Consider the following 17,710-nt stretch of genomic DNA (forward strand, 5'->3'; position numbering starts at 1 on the left):
CTCTCCCCTCCCCGCCCCCTGACGTCCTCCCCAATTTAGAAACCAAGGAATTTTTATCCAAGCTCAGTCAATGTTTCTTCAATTAAACGGTCACTCGTTTTCCTCAGCTGGCGAGAACTCCCTCCCTCTCGTCACGCATGCTGCCAGATCACCACTGCTGTTCAAGTCTTGACTCAAGATCTTCCTCATCTCCTGCTTTTGATCGTCTTTTCACTTGCAAAGTAAAGGGCGCCACAGTGACGAGATGTTAACTACCTCACCGGGTATACAGGAGGTCGTGGGTTCGATCCCGACCCGGACACCTGTATATTTGGAGTTTGCATATCCTCCCCATGGTCGCGTGGATTTTTCTCCGAGTCCTCCGGTTTTTCCCTCCACATTTAGAATCAACGCGCGTTTAGAGTATTTGGCTGCTATAAATTTCGACATGACAAGCTCAGTGGGCTTTACCTGGAAAAATTAAAACAGTCGTAAATCTCCCCACCCACCTGGCCCCATGCATACAGCATCTTGAGACGTGGTAAGACCTAGAGGCTTTGAAGTAAATTAAAATAGTTAAATATATTCAGCTGGTGCCGATGCCCCTCTGTAATAGTCACCGATGTCCCATGTTGCATTGAGCAAACGCCGTGTTTGACTGCAGTAAATAAAACAAAACAACAACACGCAGCATTTAAAACAGTGCACCGGCTTTATTCTCCCGAGAATCCCAGCGTGTGCGCGTGACTTTCACTCACGCGGCGTACACTCACGCGACGTACACTCACGCGGCAGACTCTAGAGAATAATAACGGCCCTTCACCTTCCCGTCAGTGATCGTCTACTTAAGCGGCTATTCTTTACACACTACAGAATAGTAAAAGCCGACACGGAGCCCCCCCCCCCACCCCAAGCGGAGTGGAACGGTTTCGAACAGCCGCACAGACCGACGCCAGCAGAACTAAAAAAAAAAGGCACTCTCTAACAAGGCGCAAGCGAGCGAGCGAGCGTGCCGCCTTTCTATTCCCAGGTTTGTGTTTCAAGAGCTGCAGAATCCGAGAGCGGAGTTACACCGTGCGCGCCCTTGAGCAGCGAGGCTGCGCACTGAACGTTCGTCTAAACCACCGTTCACCATGTGTCTGCTTTTGATGGTCTTCTGATGCACGGTGGAGTTGATACTTAATTTTTAAACTTCCTATCACATGCTGCACCAGTACCACAATTTATTGTCAACAAGTTGCAGTGCCACAGCACTGGTCAAGACAAAAGGCGATGTTAAGTGCCTTTTTACTGTGTTTGTTGATGTGTTTTTGCTTTGTACGGCATGTTGTTCGGTACAATGTCCGACGTTTTGTTGCACGTGCTGGGCAGCTTCTTCAGGAACTGTTCGGTTCAGCCGTTCACAGTTAAGTTCTTGAAGAAGCTTCACCCGGCACACGGAGAGAAACGTCGGACGTCGTGCCAGACGAGACGCGGTGCAATGCATGGGAGTGATATGAAGAGGTCGCTTTAAAGAGATGTGTGCATGTTGAACTTCCTTTGCACCGTACGTATCAAACCGTGGTTTTGGTGCGAGCGTCAGTGGCGCGAGGAAAGGGGACCTAATGCAGAGACACGGCGAAAGGATACAAACTGGACTTCAAAAGCAAATAGCACCACACCCCCTCCACCCACAGCCAAATATTTCACACTGCATATTTTTTTTCCAAAACGTTATATTTGTATTCTTTTTTTTTAAACCTTCCAGCTATGCGACCTGCACTCTTGCATTCCAATCCACGTCGTCTCCGCGTCCGCCAACGCGGCTTCATTCCCGCCTCGGGAGGTGCCCACTAGGGATGGCATCGCGACATCGCACAGCGGGGGGGGGGGGGGGGGGGGCGGTGGGGTGGGGGCTGGAGCCAGGTTGGCAGGCGTGGAACACGATGCCCGGGTTTAATTTCGGACTTCGGTCGTCTCCGACACGACGCTGCCGTCCTGCGTCTCGATCGACTTGATGATGACCGTCTTGGACGATGACCTGGGAACGGCGCTCTCATAGTGGGAAGTCAGGTCTGCCGGAGAAAAACAGAGGAGTCGGGAGTGAATTGAAGCAACGCGCGCGTTTTATACGTTGGCATCGCACGGTGGATCATGGTTGCGCTGGTTCTTCACTAATTTTCAGAGGGGGTGGGGGAGAGCCACTTTGGCCGATAAGACATCAACAGTGTGAAGGCCGCCACACGTTTGAAACCCTTGGGTTTGACAGCACGATGATGGCGGTGTTTTCATTTGTTGTGTATTGTCAGAGGCCTCGTTAAAAGGCCACCAGGGGCCGCCAGTGGCCTGCGGGCCTTGCAATGAAGGACACCACATTCGGGTGTGTGGGTGGGAAGATTCATCGTGGGTTCAAATCTTGTTCACGAGTGAGCTCAGGTCTACGGTTCTCCAGGTTACGCGACACGAGTTCCACTTTGTGGGACGTCAACAGGGGTTTTTCTCGGCATTGGCACAGGAATGTGGAATTGCCACCACTGAGAAACTACTTTGTGTTTGATGCACTGCTTATTATATGAACAGCGATGATAATGATGAAAGTTATTACGAAGATGATATTGAAGACAATGATGACGATTATGATAATGATGACGATGAAAACGACAGCAATGATTATGACAACAAAGACGATGACTATGACGATGATGACTGATCACAATCGCGACAACGGTGAATTTACCGTCATCCCCAAAGTTGTAGCTGTAGTTCCTGGAGTTCCTCCCTCTGGCCCCAGCAAGGGACGACAGCCTGCAGGACCACGGGCGACAGCACACACAGCAAAGCACGACCCAACAAACGAGCATCTCAGAACAAGCTAATTAAAATCACCCCAGGCCCCGAAAACCCGCGCCGAACCACGCTCTGCTGAGCGCCGAACGCGCGTGCGTGCGTCTGTGAGCGCCGGACACTCACCGGTCCTCCTCGCCCTCCAGCAGCTTGCCGTAGGTCGCGATCTCGATGTCGAGCGCCAGCTTCACGTTCATCAGCTCCTGGTAGTCGCGCACGTGCTGCGCCATTTGGCGGCGGCTGTCGGCCAGCTCCTGCTCCAGGTCGGCGATCCTCTGCTTGGCGTCCTTCACCGCCTGCTCGCCGAGATCTTCCGCCTCGGCCACCGCGCGCTCCGCTTGCCCGCGCTGCGCAACCGCGCGCACACACACGCACAGACACACACCTGTGACCATGTGCTTGCGGGCTTGTGTGCCGGTGGGCACAGGCGTGTTTGTGTGTTGTACTATTTGCGGGCGACTGCCTCAAATGGGCATCTTCCGCACAGTTTTAACATCTCTATTAGTTCTGGTCACCCTCCACCTCGTGTGCCGTGCCGGCCGTTATTCGGTGCTACTTGCTAACAGCACTTGCCCAAGCTGCCTGTAAAGGCTACAGGGGGGGGGTATTATTTGTCTCTGCTCACCTGTTGCTTCAGCCTCTGGACCTCGCTCGTGAGGCTCTTGATGGTTCGCAACAAATCGTTCAGCTCCTGCTTGGCGTTGCGGATGTCCTCGTTGGATTTGTCTGCGGACGCGTTGATGTCCTCAAACTGTCGCAAAGCCGTGGGGGGGGGGGGTGGAGGGAACACACGAAAAAAAACCACGCTCAATGGTGCCCGACGGATCCCGGCCGTCTTCGTCTCTCCCATGGTCACAAACCTTTTCTCTCCCAGGGCTCCACGTGTGGACAGCAATGGAAATGCGATGGAAAGCACGGCGATGAAAATGTGATAATAACAATTACGACGATGAAGACGGTGGTGGTGATTACGATAACGCCGTCGACGATTGACGATGGTGGTGGTCCTCACACCTTGACCTTGTAGAAGTCCTCAGCCTCTTGCCGGCTCTGCTGGGCCAAGGCCTCGTACTGGGAGCGGACGCTCGCCACAATGTCGTCCATGTTGAAGTGGCGGTTCGTGTCGACCTCCACCGTCAGCGAGATGTTGTTCATCTGCGCATGCAGCTCGCGCAGCTCCTGCGAAGCCGAGACAAGAAGCGCGGTGGCGAGATGTTAACTCCCTCGCCCAGTATGCAGGAGGTCGTGGGTTCGATCCCGACCCGGACACCTGCTGTAGATTTGGAGCTCACATGTTCTCCCCGTGGTCGTGTGCAATTTGTTCCATTTTGTCCCTCCACATTTACAAACAACGTGTGTTTAGAGCATTTGGCTGCTATAAATGTCCACGTGATGAGCCACTTAAATCGAGCGACGCGAGGGGAGGGGTCAACGTGGCTCGGCCAAACAATGGTGAATCGCCGCCAAAGCGTGTCGATGAACTGGCTCACGATTCTCCGGGTCATGATTGATTCGAGTTGTCGATTCTATTCGGTCCCGTTATCTACCACCTCGTTTGTATCGACCGCAATCGTATTGTGGACTTGTATGGCTTCGTTCGCGCCAACTGGCATTAATTGTAGAATATGGGTAATCATTTAGAAAAAATGCAAATTAGCTGCGTGCATATGAGCAAGGGCGAGAGTTGCAAATAAACCGTCACATTCCGAATGTCTTTTGCAAATGGATTGAAAATTATTTCAGCTTTTGCGGTTGACGCGTTCACAAACAACAACAAACCATCAACGTTCGCCGCAGAAAATTCCTGCCTTGCGGAAGACACCGCACCGGCCGTGCGAGGCGGTGATGGACAACGCTTGACCGCAGCCAAGCGAGCGAGGCAAACCCAGTTCCCCCTCGCCTCAAGTCGCCATTTGCCTACGGCTCACCGTGAAACTCAGCGCGCGTGTTCCTCAATAGCACCGTGGTCTAAAATACGTCAAATGGGTTTGCATGCGTGCGGAACTTCTTTCGCACCATGCGCACCTCGGATTAGCACGGTCGGCTCCATGCGGTGTGAAAAAAGTTCAACATACATACGTATAGGCGACTACTCCGGGACAAAGTACCTTCTGCAAAGTCAGTAAGAGAGAGCTCCGTAGGCATGGAGTGGTCAATGAGAGTTTGGGACGTTTTTTTAGGATTTGCCTTCGATTTGCCTCATTCGCTGTGCAAAGTATCTGCTTGAAATAAACAAGCGGGATGACAACTTCAGAATACCGCTCAATGTACAGCGTGGTCCAAATGTCGTGTGACCCCCATTTAATACTCTAAAACGTAATCGTATTGGATACCAACATAGGGATGTGAAAACAGAATTGAATAAGCAAAGGAAAAAAATGTTTGGGGTCACAATACATCTGGACCACCCTGTGATTGGTGAAGGTGGTGGGGGTGGGTGGTCGTGCCGCTCAAGTTAGCCGCGGCCGGGAATACAACTCAGGTGGCCCAGGCCATGGACACAGTGTGCTAACCACTGCGCCACCGCTCATCCCTGACGTAACAATTCAAAGCTAATATTTAATGGAATGCCAAACAAGCATCAGCCAGCGGGAGGGTACTGTGCACCGAGCCTCGGGACGAAAAGCAGAAGTTACGTTTTTTTGTTCCTTAGAGTCCATTTATTTGACCATACCCTCACAGGAACCGGTGACGGCGGGGAGCGTTAGACAGGGGACGATAGAAGTTCGGTACAACAATAGACGCCCCCGCAGCCGCCTCCACGCCGCCGCGAGACGCACGGCGGTCACCACGTCCAGGCTGGACGCCGACAAACTTGCGGGACCGATTTGACCAGAGGCCCACCGCGCGCTCGCTCTCACCTCTTCGTAGATCCTCCGCAGGAAGTCGATCTCGTCGGTCAGCCCCTCCAGCCGAGCTTCCAGCTCCACCTTGTTGAGGTGGGCGTCGTCGAAATCCTACGAAACGCAACGGTCGGAACGTTGAACAGAAGCCACGTGGGGGGCGTCCCGGAAGTGTCCCGAGGCTCCTGGTCTCAACGGGGCCTTCGTTGTTGTTGTTGTGAATAATGTTTACAGCCATTTGTTAATCCACTGCTGGATGTATGCAACACCACGTCGGTGTCGGGCACGACAGGGGGGGGGGGGTGAGGTTGGGGGGGGGGGGGGGTGTTTTGGCCGTACTTCACCGCGCTGGTCAATATGCGGGTGTGGTGAAGCTTGGAGATAGGCGGAGGTGGTGCTGGTTCAGACATCGCCGACAGCCGACGTTAGCCGTGGTCAGGAATTAGATCGACGCTATCCTCCGCAAAAACCACTCCACTCACCTGCAGTTTGCCGTTGAGTAAAAAAAACATGGATAATAGGGATGAGGTTACTGCCACTGTTAGTTGGCTCCTTTTATCTGCGCACGTTGGCATTTGCGGTGAGACCCACCACCTCTTGAAAGATTAGATGCCGAATAAGAGCATTGGCTGGTGCCAGAAAACGGCGACTTTCTGCAAATCGAGTGGCGACACCGACGCGAGGAGTGGCGAGCGATCAGTTCTCAGAGCAGGCGAGTCTCTCCCTGGGAGATGTTCATTTACCGACCGTGTAAATTATCAAGCAGCGCGTAGCCGCACGTGTTGCCTGGGCCCCGTCTCACGGCTGTAACGCTCCGACCCCGTGCCCCCTACTGGATACCTGTGAAAAATCGCTTCATTGCTCATCGGATTCCTCCAGTATGAATAAATATTCTGACTCCGATGTGGCTGTGGTGGAGCGCTGTGCTCAGGGCACCGCTCACCTTCTTGATGAGGACGAACTCGTTCTCGGCGTGATTGCGGTTGTTCAGCTCCGTCTCGTACCTAAACGTCGACGGATAAAAGCGTTTTCATTAAAACTCAAGCGGACAGATTACCATGCGTGTATATAGTATGTATACGCACGTATGTGTATATACATGCATGTCGAGCTTCTTTCGCGTACATAAGAGCGTGGAGGTGGAGTAGGGCAAGATGTGTTGTGAGAGTGAGCAGAGAGGAGCAGAGTGGTTCGAGATTTGAAGCTTTCATGACTGCAAGGATTCATATTTAGGTTTTTTCGGTAAAGTCAGGTAGGTTAACAATTAAAATTAATAAAATTAAAATTAAAATAAAATAAAAATCACGACGTTTCGGAGGCAACACAAGCTTCCGTCTTCAGGTGGAACCGTCACAGCACGCTAGCTGTATCCAGCTAGCTGTATCCAGCACAGCTGGATACAGCTAGCTGGATCCAGCTGTGACGGTTCCACCTGAAGACGGAAGCTTGTGTTGCCTCTAAAACGTCGTGATTTTTATTTTACTTTTATTAATTTAAATTTAAATTTTTTACCTACGTGACTTTACCGAAAAAACCTAAGAATAGGAGCAGAGTGGGTTGAGAGGGAGGTGGTAGGAGAGTGTGCGGAGGGGAGCAAGAGTAGATTGTGGCGAGAGGGGAGAGATGGGCCAGTGCGTGGAGGAATGTAGAGTGAGAGGAGGGGGGGGTAGGAGAGTGCGTGGAGGAGGGGAGATCGCCATCCGTACTTGTTCTTGAACTCCTCCACCACGCCCTGCATGTGCCCCACGTCCGACTGCAGGTGCTCCTTGTTCTCCTGCAGCACCTCGAGCTGGCGCCTGAGCCCGCGGATGTACTCCTGGTAGATATCCTCCAGGTTCGACTTGTCGTCGCCCTTCGCCTGCAGCACCTTCCACTGAGCCTCCAGCACCGAGCGCTGCTGCTCCAGGGAGCGAACCTAAGCGCACGTTCGTTAGGGACATTTAGCTCTCGTTAGCAGTGCCGTGGGGGTTGGGAGGGAGAATGGGGCAGGCACGGTAGTTTCTGCCATCCCTCAGAGCAGTCCGATTAGCACGGTTGGCTATGTACGGTGCGAAAGAAGTTCATTGTACATAAATTCCAGTCCGTCACCGACATATCACGCTTCTGTGGCTACTAACGTACCGTAGTTACTGTTCCCACCAACTTCGCTCATCGGCTCCTAAACCCATGTGAAGGAGTCGGGACTAGCAGACCAACTGGTTCATCTGATCCACAACGTGTTCAACCACCACACTGCAGGTGACATCTCACTCGCTCACCCACCCGCCCGCCCACTCGCCACACTGCAGGTCGAATCGCTTCTCTTTTCAGCTTCTTTCCTCGCACCACTCGACTTTGGAATTTCCTCCCATCGTTTCTTCCCCAAGTTCTTACAATAATAGCCTTGCTCACTCAATTCCAGAAACATTAAAACACGAATATTAAACCTTCAACGGTGCCTCTTGTTGCTGGGCCACGTGACTCTTTGGGCCTTTGGTGGTCAACCACGAGCAAGAAAGAGAAATATATATATAGATCTCTCCTATTCTCAGAATGAGCTGATGGGCATCAGGGAAGGCCTCATCTGGATTTTTTCTCAGGGCCTCCAAAAAAAACGTTTTTCGACCACCCTTGGTTGTGAGTGACAGGGGGCGGTTGTGTTGTTCTCTGGAGATTAATGGAGTCGTTGTCCAAATTCATGAGCAGTAGCATCAATGTCTTCATCATCATTGCGGTCTCCGGCATGATCGATATTGCCATCACCGTTGTTGTCGACTTCGGCATGAAAATGTTCTTCATCGCCATCATCATGACCCATCACCGTCATCAGCATCACCAATTTTTTTTGCCACCATCACTCTCAACAGCATCATCATCATCATCAAGATGATAGTTGGAATTGTGTGACTTTAAAGGATTTAAATAAGCTCAATCTGTCATTTGGCTCATGATTAACAATTCTAAATGTTGTGGAATTACTCTGCAAACACCTGAAATAGTAACTAATTGGTATGTTTTACTTACGTGACAACCCTTACTGGCTTTGTCGGATGGAGGGTTACGACATATTTATACTTAGGCGATCTAACCCAAAAACCTTTATTATGAATCACCCTTCATTATTTTAACGTTTGGGAAGTTTAAGTGTTTTATAAAAAGTGAACTTGAAAAAAAATACAGATATGAACCAACCACCTTATTTAAATTACTATAAAAATATCACAATTTGTATAACCATTACCACAGTTAAAATAAATGTGCGGAGAGCCATACATTGAATGGAATGCGTGTGGAGTCTGGGGATCAGTTGCTACTGCTAAAATGGCACAAACATCAGCTTTTCCACTCGTCGTTTTTAAGACCCGGAGTGGATTTCTCGCCTCGCCCGCTCTCCCGGTCTGCGCTCACTGCATCCGTCACAGCTCAGTTGACACTGCAGACCCCGCTGGGTAACTCAATCCTCTTGCATAAACAGCACACTCACTGTACCGCCCACACACACAGGTAGCGTGTGTGTGTGCGATACAATGAACTGGTGTGGTGGAGTGCTGTTGGTGATCACCTATTAAGGCCAGCACGGTGTGGCAAGGACCACTCCCTGCCTCCTTTGTCCCCCTCCCATTGCCCATGTTGACACACACCGTTTCAGGTACTCATTCAATGCAGAGTTGACCTTGGGGAGGCCCAGGACAGGTTCCGATCTTGATCTGCCACGAGTGTTAGCCATGGTTGGGAATGTAACTCGGGTCACCAGGTCGTGTGGGTGCGCTAACCACTGCACCACGGCTCCCCACAGCAAACTAACAAGGCCCTACATGCACACAGTATTTCTCTAAGAACTAACTAAACCCCAAAACACACAATGCATTAGCCTAATGCTCATAAGCATTAATATCTGCATGTGTATTGTCAACGAAAAGTAAAACTTCAGTTTTATGGATGAAGTGAATAAATGTAATTTACTCATTAATTATGTAAAAGGTTTACGTCCGACATGAGTGTACAACCACTTTGGTCATTTCGGGGCTGGATGAGGGACCTGCCCACGCCATGCGGGTTGTGTGGGTGATATGGCCATACTTCCCCAATAATGGACTAAGCTCTTGTGTTGAGGAGGAAGTTCTATAGCCCAGCCCTGGACAATTAATCTCATTCCTAGCGATGCCTTCTCGTAAAATTTTGACTTAAAACTTTCGTGACTGCAGGAATGCATATTCTTTGGTTCTTTCGGTAAAGTGTCGTAGATGCAAAATAAAAAATTTAATATAAAAAAACAACGTTTGGATCGCAACACAAGCGGTCGCCTGATGACGAACGCTTGTGTTGCGATTGAAACGTCGTGAGTTTTTGGTTTTTTATTTTTATTTTGTATTATTATTTTATTTTCTATCTACGTGACTTTACCGAAAGAACCAACGAATATGCCTTCTCGTTGTTGTTCCACTCGTCTTCGTCCACCACGTGTTGGCTGACGAACGTGAAATGAGTAGAGATTTTGCTATCCAAGGTTTGACCAAGGAAGGATGAGGCATGACACGTGGACTTACTTATTGTGGCTCAATGGGTGGGGAATATGCACAGGACTTCAAGTCTAGAATGTACAGGACTGTTCAATGCGTGTACTGCATAGTGGTTGGAGATACACGCACGCATACGCTCATCTATAATAAATGCACGCACCAAAAGTCACACGTTCAAACAGGTACACACGCCTGTAGCGTACATGTGCGGCAAGAGCAACTACACAGGTAATACCACGCAAGTGTGTACACATGCATGATACACACGAGTCTGAACGACAAACCATTTTTATTTGACCAGGTAAGGCCCACGGATCTATGTAGCTCTTTTTCAGAAGCGACCTGGCCACAAATGACAGCTCAACTAAGTGGCTTATCGTGTTGTAATTTATAGCAGCCAAATACTGTAAATGCACGTGGAATCTAAATGTGGAGGAAAAACCGGAGGAACCGGGAGAGAAATCCACGCTACCACGGGGAGAACACACAAACTCCAAATATACAGCAGGCGTCAGGGTCGTGATCGAGCCCACGACCTCCTGCGTACCAGGCGATGTAAGTTAACATCGAATCACCGTGGCGCCCTGAACACACCTACAACTCACGAACCGATCACACATGCTAGAACAGACACACACACAATGATACCTGTAACACACACACACACCTATAATGCTGCATCGGATATACACACACACATATATTATCTGAACCACACACACCTTGTTACACAAACACCTGAAACATCACAATCTTCCAAAAAAAACTTTTTACGCACACACATCAACAAAATACACAGAAACATGCCTGAATATTGCAACGCCTCTACATATAAATATAAGACACCTAAAAATATATATATAACAGTGTAATATTGTAACTTAAACAAGACACACACCTGCATCATGCACACTAAAACATGATGACGCGCACTTATAGGTGTAAATACATACCTGAACATATCCACACACCGTGTGATCATGTTCCAATAACAACTTACAATACACCTGTCCATTATAAGGTGCCAATCCAGATTTTAAATAACACCTGTAGAGGTACAGCACCCTACTGTACTTGTAGATTAACTGCGAGTAATACCGTAGGATACACATACTCGGCACCTATGTATCCAACAGCTTGCAACAGACACCTGCACATTCTAACACAACCAAGACACAGATCCCCCGTATCGGCTTAGACGGTTGAGGCAAGTGCTGTTTGCGAGCACCTATTAAGCTCGGGACAGTACACGAAGGGGTGGGTGGGTGCCAGCACCACGCCCGACCGCCTTTGTCTCCCCAGTGGGGATGTTTACACACCGAACCAGGTACTCGTTTGAGGCTGAGTCGACCCGGAATCGGTCAGGTAATCGCCGCTACTCGTGTTGGGAGTAGCCGTGGGAGGGAATCGAACTTGGGCGGTCAGGTTCGTAGCGCAGCGCGCTCACCGTTACGCTACCGCTCCCACCGTTACGCTACCGCTCCCACACACATCTCATAGGAGATAAACCTCCGTCCTACACACACCTGTATGCGATACACCTCATAGGTAATACACCTCCACACACACGCACACAACAACAACCACCGCCATTTGCCACGAAGTGGGGGTGACGTCGCCACGGCGCTTGTGCCAGGCTACGTGCACTTTAAGGCCACGTGAAGTGTCGAACGCCCGCTGGTAGGTCACGGACACAGACCCGGCAGGTGCCGTGGGTTTTACCGTACGAGAGGCGTCGGAGTAAGACTCAGATGCCACACACACACAGAGAGACAAACAGACAGACAAGCACCTTGTCGATGAAGTTGGCGAAGCGGTCGTTGAGGCCCCTGATCTGATCCTTCTCCTGGCTCCTCACGTCCTGCACGGAGCGATCGATCTCGGGAGGGGGGGCTCCCGTGAACAGGACCCCCGCGGACGAGCGGGATGCACGGCCATCGTAACGAATGGACGAGCGAGCGCCTTTCAGACTACCCCCGGTCACCACCGACTTGCTGCTAAAGCCACGGTTGCGGAGGGACATCTCGCTGCTGGTGGCTTCCTGCGTTTCTCCAAATGTCAACCCTTCGACGATCGAGTCTTCCGCTACACCCGGAGCGTGAACGTGGCAGCGGTGGTTTAGGACCTCTGAGCGAACTGCGTTGCACAAAGTCTATCTGCGCTCTTCTCTCTCTCTCGTGGGCTGTGCGGTGATGCGCGGTGGGAGGGGAGCGTGGTGGTGGCTTGCCTCGAGTCGCTTGGAGCCAGGTGACTTGCACACCTGGCTCTTATATAGGGGCCCGGGCGAAGGGGCGTCTGCTTTCGTTATCATTGGCCGAGGGCGGATTGCGCTGGCTTGGGATTACCGTAACCACACGCAAAGATAAAGCTCCCCCGTAGAGCCTTTGGCAGACTCCCGGGGCAAGTGCTGTTGGGGAGCACCTATGAAGGCCAACACGGCGAACGCGATCGAGGGTGGTCGGCACCACGCCCGGTCGCCTTTGTCTCTCCGCATGCTGATGTTGATACACCACCGCACCAGGTAGTCATTGCAGGCTGAGTCGACCTAGGGGAGGCGCAGAATCGGTTCGGATTTTCGCCTCTGTTATTGGTTCGTGAGCGGGAATCGAACTCGAGTCGCCGCCGGGTTCGTAGCGTGTTGCGCTAACCACTGCGCCACCGCTCCCTATTGGAGGTACTGTATTGTTAGCGAGCACCTATTAACGCCAGTGCGAGACACACATACACACGTGGTGGCGTATCCAGAACCACGCCCAGTTGCCTTTGTCTCCCCCAATGAAACACTGCAATGTTTCTCCATCTTAAAGCAGGCACTCGTGCAAGTCTGAGTCGACCTAAACGAGGATCAAACAGGTTCGAGTACCACTTGCCACTGATGTTATCCGTGACTGGGAAATCAAACTTTGGTGGCCGGAGTTCGTAACGCACAAATGCAACGATGTCTCATATATATATTTTAACTGACTTTTGTGGCAAGTGCTGTTAGCGCTGAGAAAGCCGTGAGGGTAACACGACGGAGTGGGTGGTCAGTGCCACGCCCTTGCCTCCTTTGTCCCCTCCAATTGCTGATGTTGACACACTGCCCTGGAGGTGCTCGTATTTAAGGCTGAGTCAACCTGGACGAGGACCCACGACCAGTTCAAGATATTCGTCAATGGTGGCCGTGAGTGGGAATCAAACTCATGCTGCCGGGTTCGTTGCTCCAGTTACTCGAACCACGACACCACCGCTCTCTACACCAAAAAGACAAAAAAATATCCCCCGTGTAGCCTTAACAGACTGTCGGGGCAAGTGCTGTTATCGAGCAAGGCACACGAGGGGGTGGGTGGCCAGCACCACGCCCGGCCGCCTTTGCCTCCCGAGTGACGATGTTTACACACCGCAGCAGGTACTCATTTGAGGCTGAGTCGACCAAGGGGAGGCCCAAGACCATTTCAGATAATCGTCACTGGTGATGGCCGTGAGCGGGAATCGAACCCGTGTAACGCCAGTGCGCTAACCACTATGCCACCGCTCCCCCATACCATCATCCCACCCACACACCCGTATACACACATACTTTTCACCTGCACATACGCACTCACACACACTCAACACTCACACGCGCGAGGCACAACGGGCGATGCTGCTGATGGGTGATCTTATCGGCTGGAATGCTTGGTGTGTCTGGGTGTGCTCAAATACTCCAACGCAGAACATTCGTGAATACGGGAATGCCTTCGTGAAGGCGTGGGCCTGCACTGACTTTACATCAGCTGCAGTGAATCAGAAGCCAGTGCTGTTATCACCACCCCATACCCCGTGCGGTGATTCACAACAACAGAATCCGGAGGATGCTGGAGATGTATTCGGTGCTGTGTGGTCGATAACATACTCATCATTCTATCATTGTCCTAAAGCAGTCATCTTGGTAATCCAGCACTCACTGGTTCACTCCCAGACACGGGCTCACCGGTGGTGAGTCACCTACTCATCACTCATTTATGTATGTATGTATGTTAAACTTCTTTTACACCGTACGTAACCAACCGTGCTACCGTCTTGATTACTGCTAAGCATGAATTTAAGTCGTCGGTTCCTCCACCCATGTGGAGGACTCAGGTCTGTCTACTGGACATCTGTGGGGGGAAAGAGCTTTATAGCTCATCGGATTCCTCCAATATAAATATTCTTATTCTGTCTACCAGACCGTGTCGTCTCATCCGCAGTGTTCAACCACCACACCGGAGGTCACTCGCACTGCTCCACTTTGGAATTCCATCCTCCCATCGTCTTTTTCCCCACGTTTTCTAGTCACCCTTCTCTCTCAATTCAAGATACGGGTTAAACCTTACACCTGTACTGTACACCTTGAATAGCGCGGTTTGTTGCTGGCCACTTGGCATATTTAATATTTGATCCTCTGCTCAGCAACCCGTGATTTTAAAGGACGTCGAACGTTTCCTGAAAAGCAATTTGAGACTTGGAAATAAACGACTGTGTTCGTAAACGCTGAGGGTGGGGTGGGTGGTGGTGGTGGTGGTGGTCATTCGCGCGCTGCACTACGAACCCAGCCACCAGAGTTCGATTCCGGCCACGGGTAACACCAGTGGCAGGTGGTTTTCCTGAAGCAGAAGATTCAGTCACATTTGCACGTTTATGTGCTATTTCATTGAGGGACTACTTCTGTGTGTTATCTTGGTGTGGTCTGGGACTGTGATGTTGTTTTTGCTGCCTTGCCCAAGTTTGATGAATTAGACTTATGTAATATAATGAATGTATTTGTTATTAATATGTATTGACTTGCTTACCTTTTCCTCTACTTTGCACTCCCGTCGTGTTTTTCTAGTGTTTGTTGTTGTAACTCGCTGACCCGCCCATACTGGACATTTGCGAATAAAGATCTTCCCGGCTAATTCAGATTTCTCCTGCAGTCTAAATGTTCTGATTCAGATATCAGAACCGGCATGCCCTCCCTCCCCACCCCGCCACGACTGCATTGACCACCGGGAGGGGGATAAAGCACGTGAGTGACACGTGAGTGGCACGTGAGTGACACGTGAGTGACACGGCGTGGAGAGGGCCTCCTCCGCTCATGGATTGAGCGTGGCTGGAATGTTTTTGTTCTTAACACTCTGAATTTGACTTGTTTATATTTGCAGTCTCGTATTACTCAAAGCGTCTTTCGCTTTAACATGCTGTGTCCAAAACTGATCTCACGTTTATCCCAAGTGCTTTATTTGCGGCATATTACATTGTGTTTGGATTATTTGGCTGGTGTACATTTCCACTTGATAAGCCACTTCGTAGAGCTATCATTTGTGGCCAGGTTGCTTCTGAAAAACAGCGTTATAGCTTAGTGGGCCTTACCTGTTAAAATAAAATGTTATATTTTGTTTAGTATTTTGAAAGTGATTAAAGTTCATGATTTTTTAAAGAGTTTTGTATGCTTTTTTATTCCGGGTCTGTTAACAAAAATATACTTTCAGTCTCAGTGAACTCTCGTGATATTAATCATCGGCCATGATCAATCCACTGCTGGATCAAAGCCTGCTCAAGCTGCCATCACCTCTCACAACGCTGCGATGTACACCTAATAATCCACCTCGCACCTGAACAGGAACTGATGTCATCGCTCCATCTCTCCAAGTGGACGTACCTCCTGGACTCGTTCCATTCCTTGGCTGCCATGCCCACGCTCGCTTTAAATACCACGGCCGATCAGCGATACCGTCTTCACCAGATCACCGTGACAATGGGGCGTTACTATTCCACGCGCTATAGAGAGGCAGGGGCCTCTCTATAGCGGTGCGTGCAGCTATCGAGGAGCGTGCAAGCGATGCAACCGCGATTGGGATGGGGGGAGGGAGGGGGGGACACGGGGGCCCATTTCATTCCTCGTGCTCGGGATCCAAGACGATTAAAAGGTAACGTTTCAGAAACATGAATTAAACAGATCTAAACAGTTGTAAACATCGCTAAAGGGAGAGAGTTAAACTAGTTTGACAACACAATAACAAAACAAAAATGTGATAAAACAATAACGAAGAAAGTCAAAACCACGTCTCACAAGAATCAAAAAAAGCACGCGTATCATTGGGGAAAGCAGTGGCAGGATGTTTAACACGTAGGCTTTCGCGACTAATACACTGGTCAACAAAAAAAAAAACTTTTTTTCTGGCCTGGACTTTTGCAGCTGTTTTAGACTAATTTCAGGGTGCTGATTCCAAATCTGATCTCATATTTGCTCTATCACCCCATTTTCATTGATTTTATCCGAAATTAACTCTGTCACTTATGATTGCAAGTTGTTGCGAGTCAGTGACTGCTTTAGTGTTAACATATGGTGCTGTATTTTTAGGATAGTGTTTATAATATAATTTTATGTAGATATCCACATTTATTTAATATTTTTCTTCTGCAATTTTTATTGAAAATGCAATATTTGATATCTCAAAAACCTGATGTGATAGACAAAAACTGATGCCAGATTTGGAATCAGCACCCCAAAAGTACCTTAAAACCGTTAGAATACCTTATGCCAGAAAAAGTGTGTTGACCATTGATATCATACATAATAGAGGCTTTTTGGGTTAGATCGTGTACATATATAAATGTGTCGTTAAAACTAGCCAGATGTTTGGAAAAAACAAAACATCTGAGTCAGATTTGGCACGGTATATAAAAAACAGAAGGTGTGTACAGGTTTAACTGCACGTGTGGAAAATGTTATGTTGGGCAAACAGGACGAATGATCAGCACGAGACTAAAAGAGCATCAGATAAATATTAAATTATCCCAAATACAACTGTCAGCAGTAGCAGTTCTGCGCAAAACTAGCTACTACTGGCCAAGACTAATTAGATAATCTATCGAAATTGAAAGAAAAAAAATAACTTTAACCGTTCGGATAGCTACCGCCTTAGTGCTGCATGGAAGCGAATCATCAAATAACACATTATGCAAATTCATGCCTATAAAGGGCAGCACACTTCATTCAATAGGGATTACCGTTGGTACGGCTATTTAATACTATACACACAATTGACAGGAAGGACAAATTCAAAGGGCTCGCATAATGCACATGCATAATGTACACTTTGTGCAAGCACGCAGAAGCGTGGTCACCACATCTACGTCTCTATATAACGAACGAAACAGTAAGACATCTCCACAAATCTGGCTGTCGCCTGATGAAGCTAGTTGTAATTACTTGTGAAACGTCGTACTCAGATTGTAAATGTTGTGGCTTGGCTCTCCGACACACCGGTGTGCTGTACTAGTATACTACATTTTACACTACACTATACACTACACCATACTACACTATATACTACACTATACACTACTATACACTAGTGCTGTACTAGTATACTACACTATACACACTACACTATATACTAGTGCTGTACTAGTGACGAATTGGCCACGTTCTGTTTACGCGACAACCATTACTAGTTGGCTGTGTCGGGTGGTGGCGGGTTTTAACGAGACATATTTACGCGATCTGAACCAATAAACCTCTATTACAGTGGCATGATGTTGGCGCACTGGTGCCATGAAAGCAGCCATCCAAGAATTGATTCC

The 17,710-nt window shown here is 49.4% G+C and overlaps 1 protein-coding gene across 1 annotated transcript; it reads right to left on the minus strand.

Annotated features, from left to right (window-relative positions):
* Positions 1 to 672: 672 nt before the first annotated feature.
* Positions 673 to 12,390, minus strand: LOC133349667 (keratin, type II cytoskeletal 8-like). Its single transcript, XM_061563298.1, has 9 exons — positions 11,937 to 12,390; positions 7,352 to 7,560; positions 6,589 to 6,649; positions 5,664 to 5,759; positions 3,817 to 3,981; positions 3,428 to 3,553; positions 2,929 to 3,149; positions 2,696 to 2,763; positions 673 to 2,033 (listed from the first exon to the last, which is right to left on the minus strand). The coding sequence occupies exons 1-9, from the start codon at positions 12,165 to 12,167 to the stop codon at positions 1,915 to 1,917; spliced, it is 1,296 nt and encodes a 431-aa protein (XP_061419282.1). The 5' UTR covers positions 12,168 to 12,390; the 3' UTR covers positions 673 to 1,914.
* Positions 12,391 to 17,710: the final 5,320 nt, after the last annotated feature.

The sequence above is a fragment of the Lethenteron reissneri genome, chromosome 31, assembly GCF_015708825.2.
Source record: "Lethenteron reissneri isolate LAM-NWPU_2019-01 chromosome 31, ASM1570882v1, whole genome shotgun sequence".
In the NCBI taxonomy this organism is placed as follows: Eukaryota; Metazoa; Chordata; class Hyperoartia; order Petromyzontiformes; family Petromyzontidae; genus Lethenteron; species Lethenteron reissneri.

Excerpts from the sequence above, each read along its gene's own strand:
- LOC133349667 (XM_061563298.1), bottom strand. The coding sequence starts at position 12,167 with ATGTCCCTCCGCAACCGTGGCTTTAGCAGCAAGTCGGTGGTGACCGGG. Across the intron at positions 6,650-7,351 it reads GTGGAGGAGTTCAAGAACAA|GTACGAGACGGAGCTGAACA; the intron begins GTACGGATGGCG and ends GTCGACGTTTAG. Across the intron at positions 5,760-6,588 it reads AGTTCGTCCTCATCAAGAAG|GATTTCGACGACGCCCACCT; the intron begins GTGAGCGGTGCC and ends TGCGTTTCGTAG.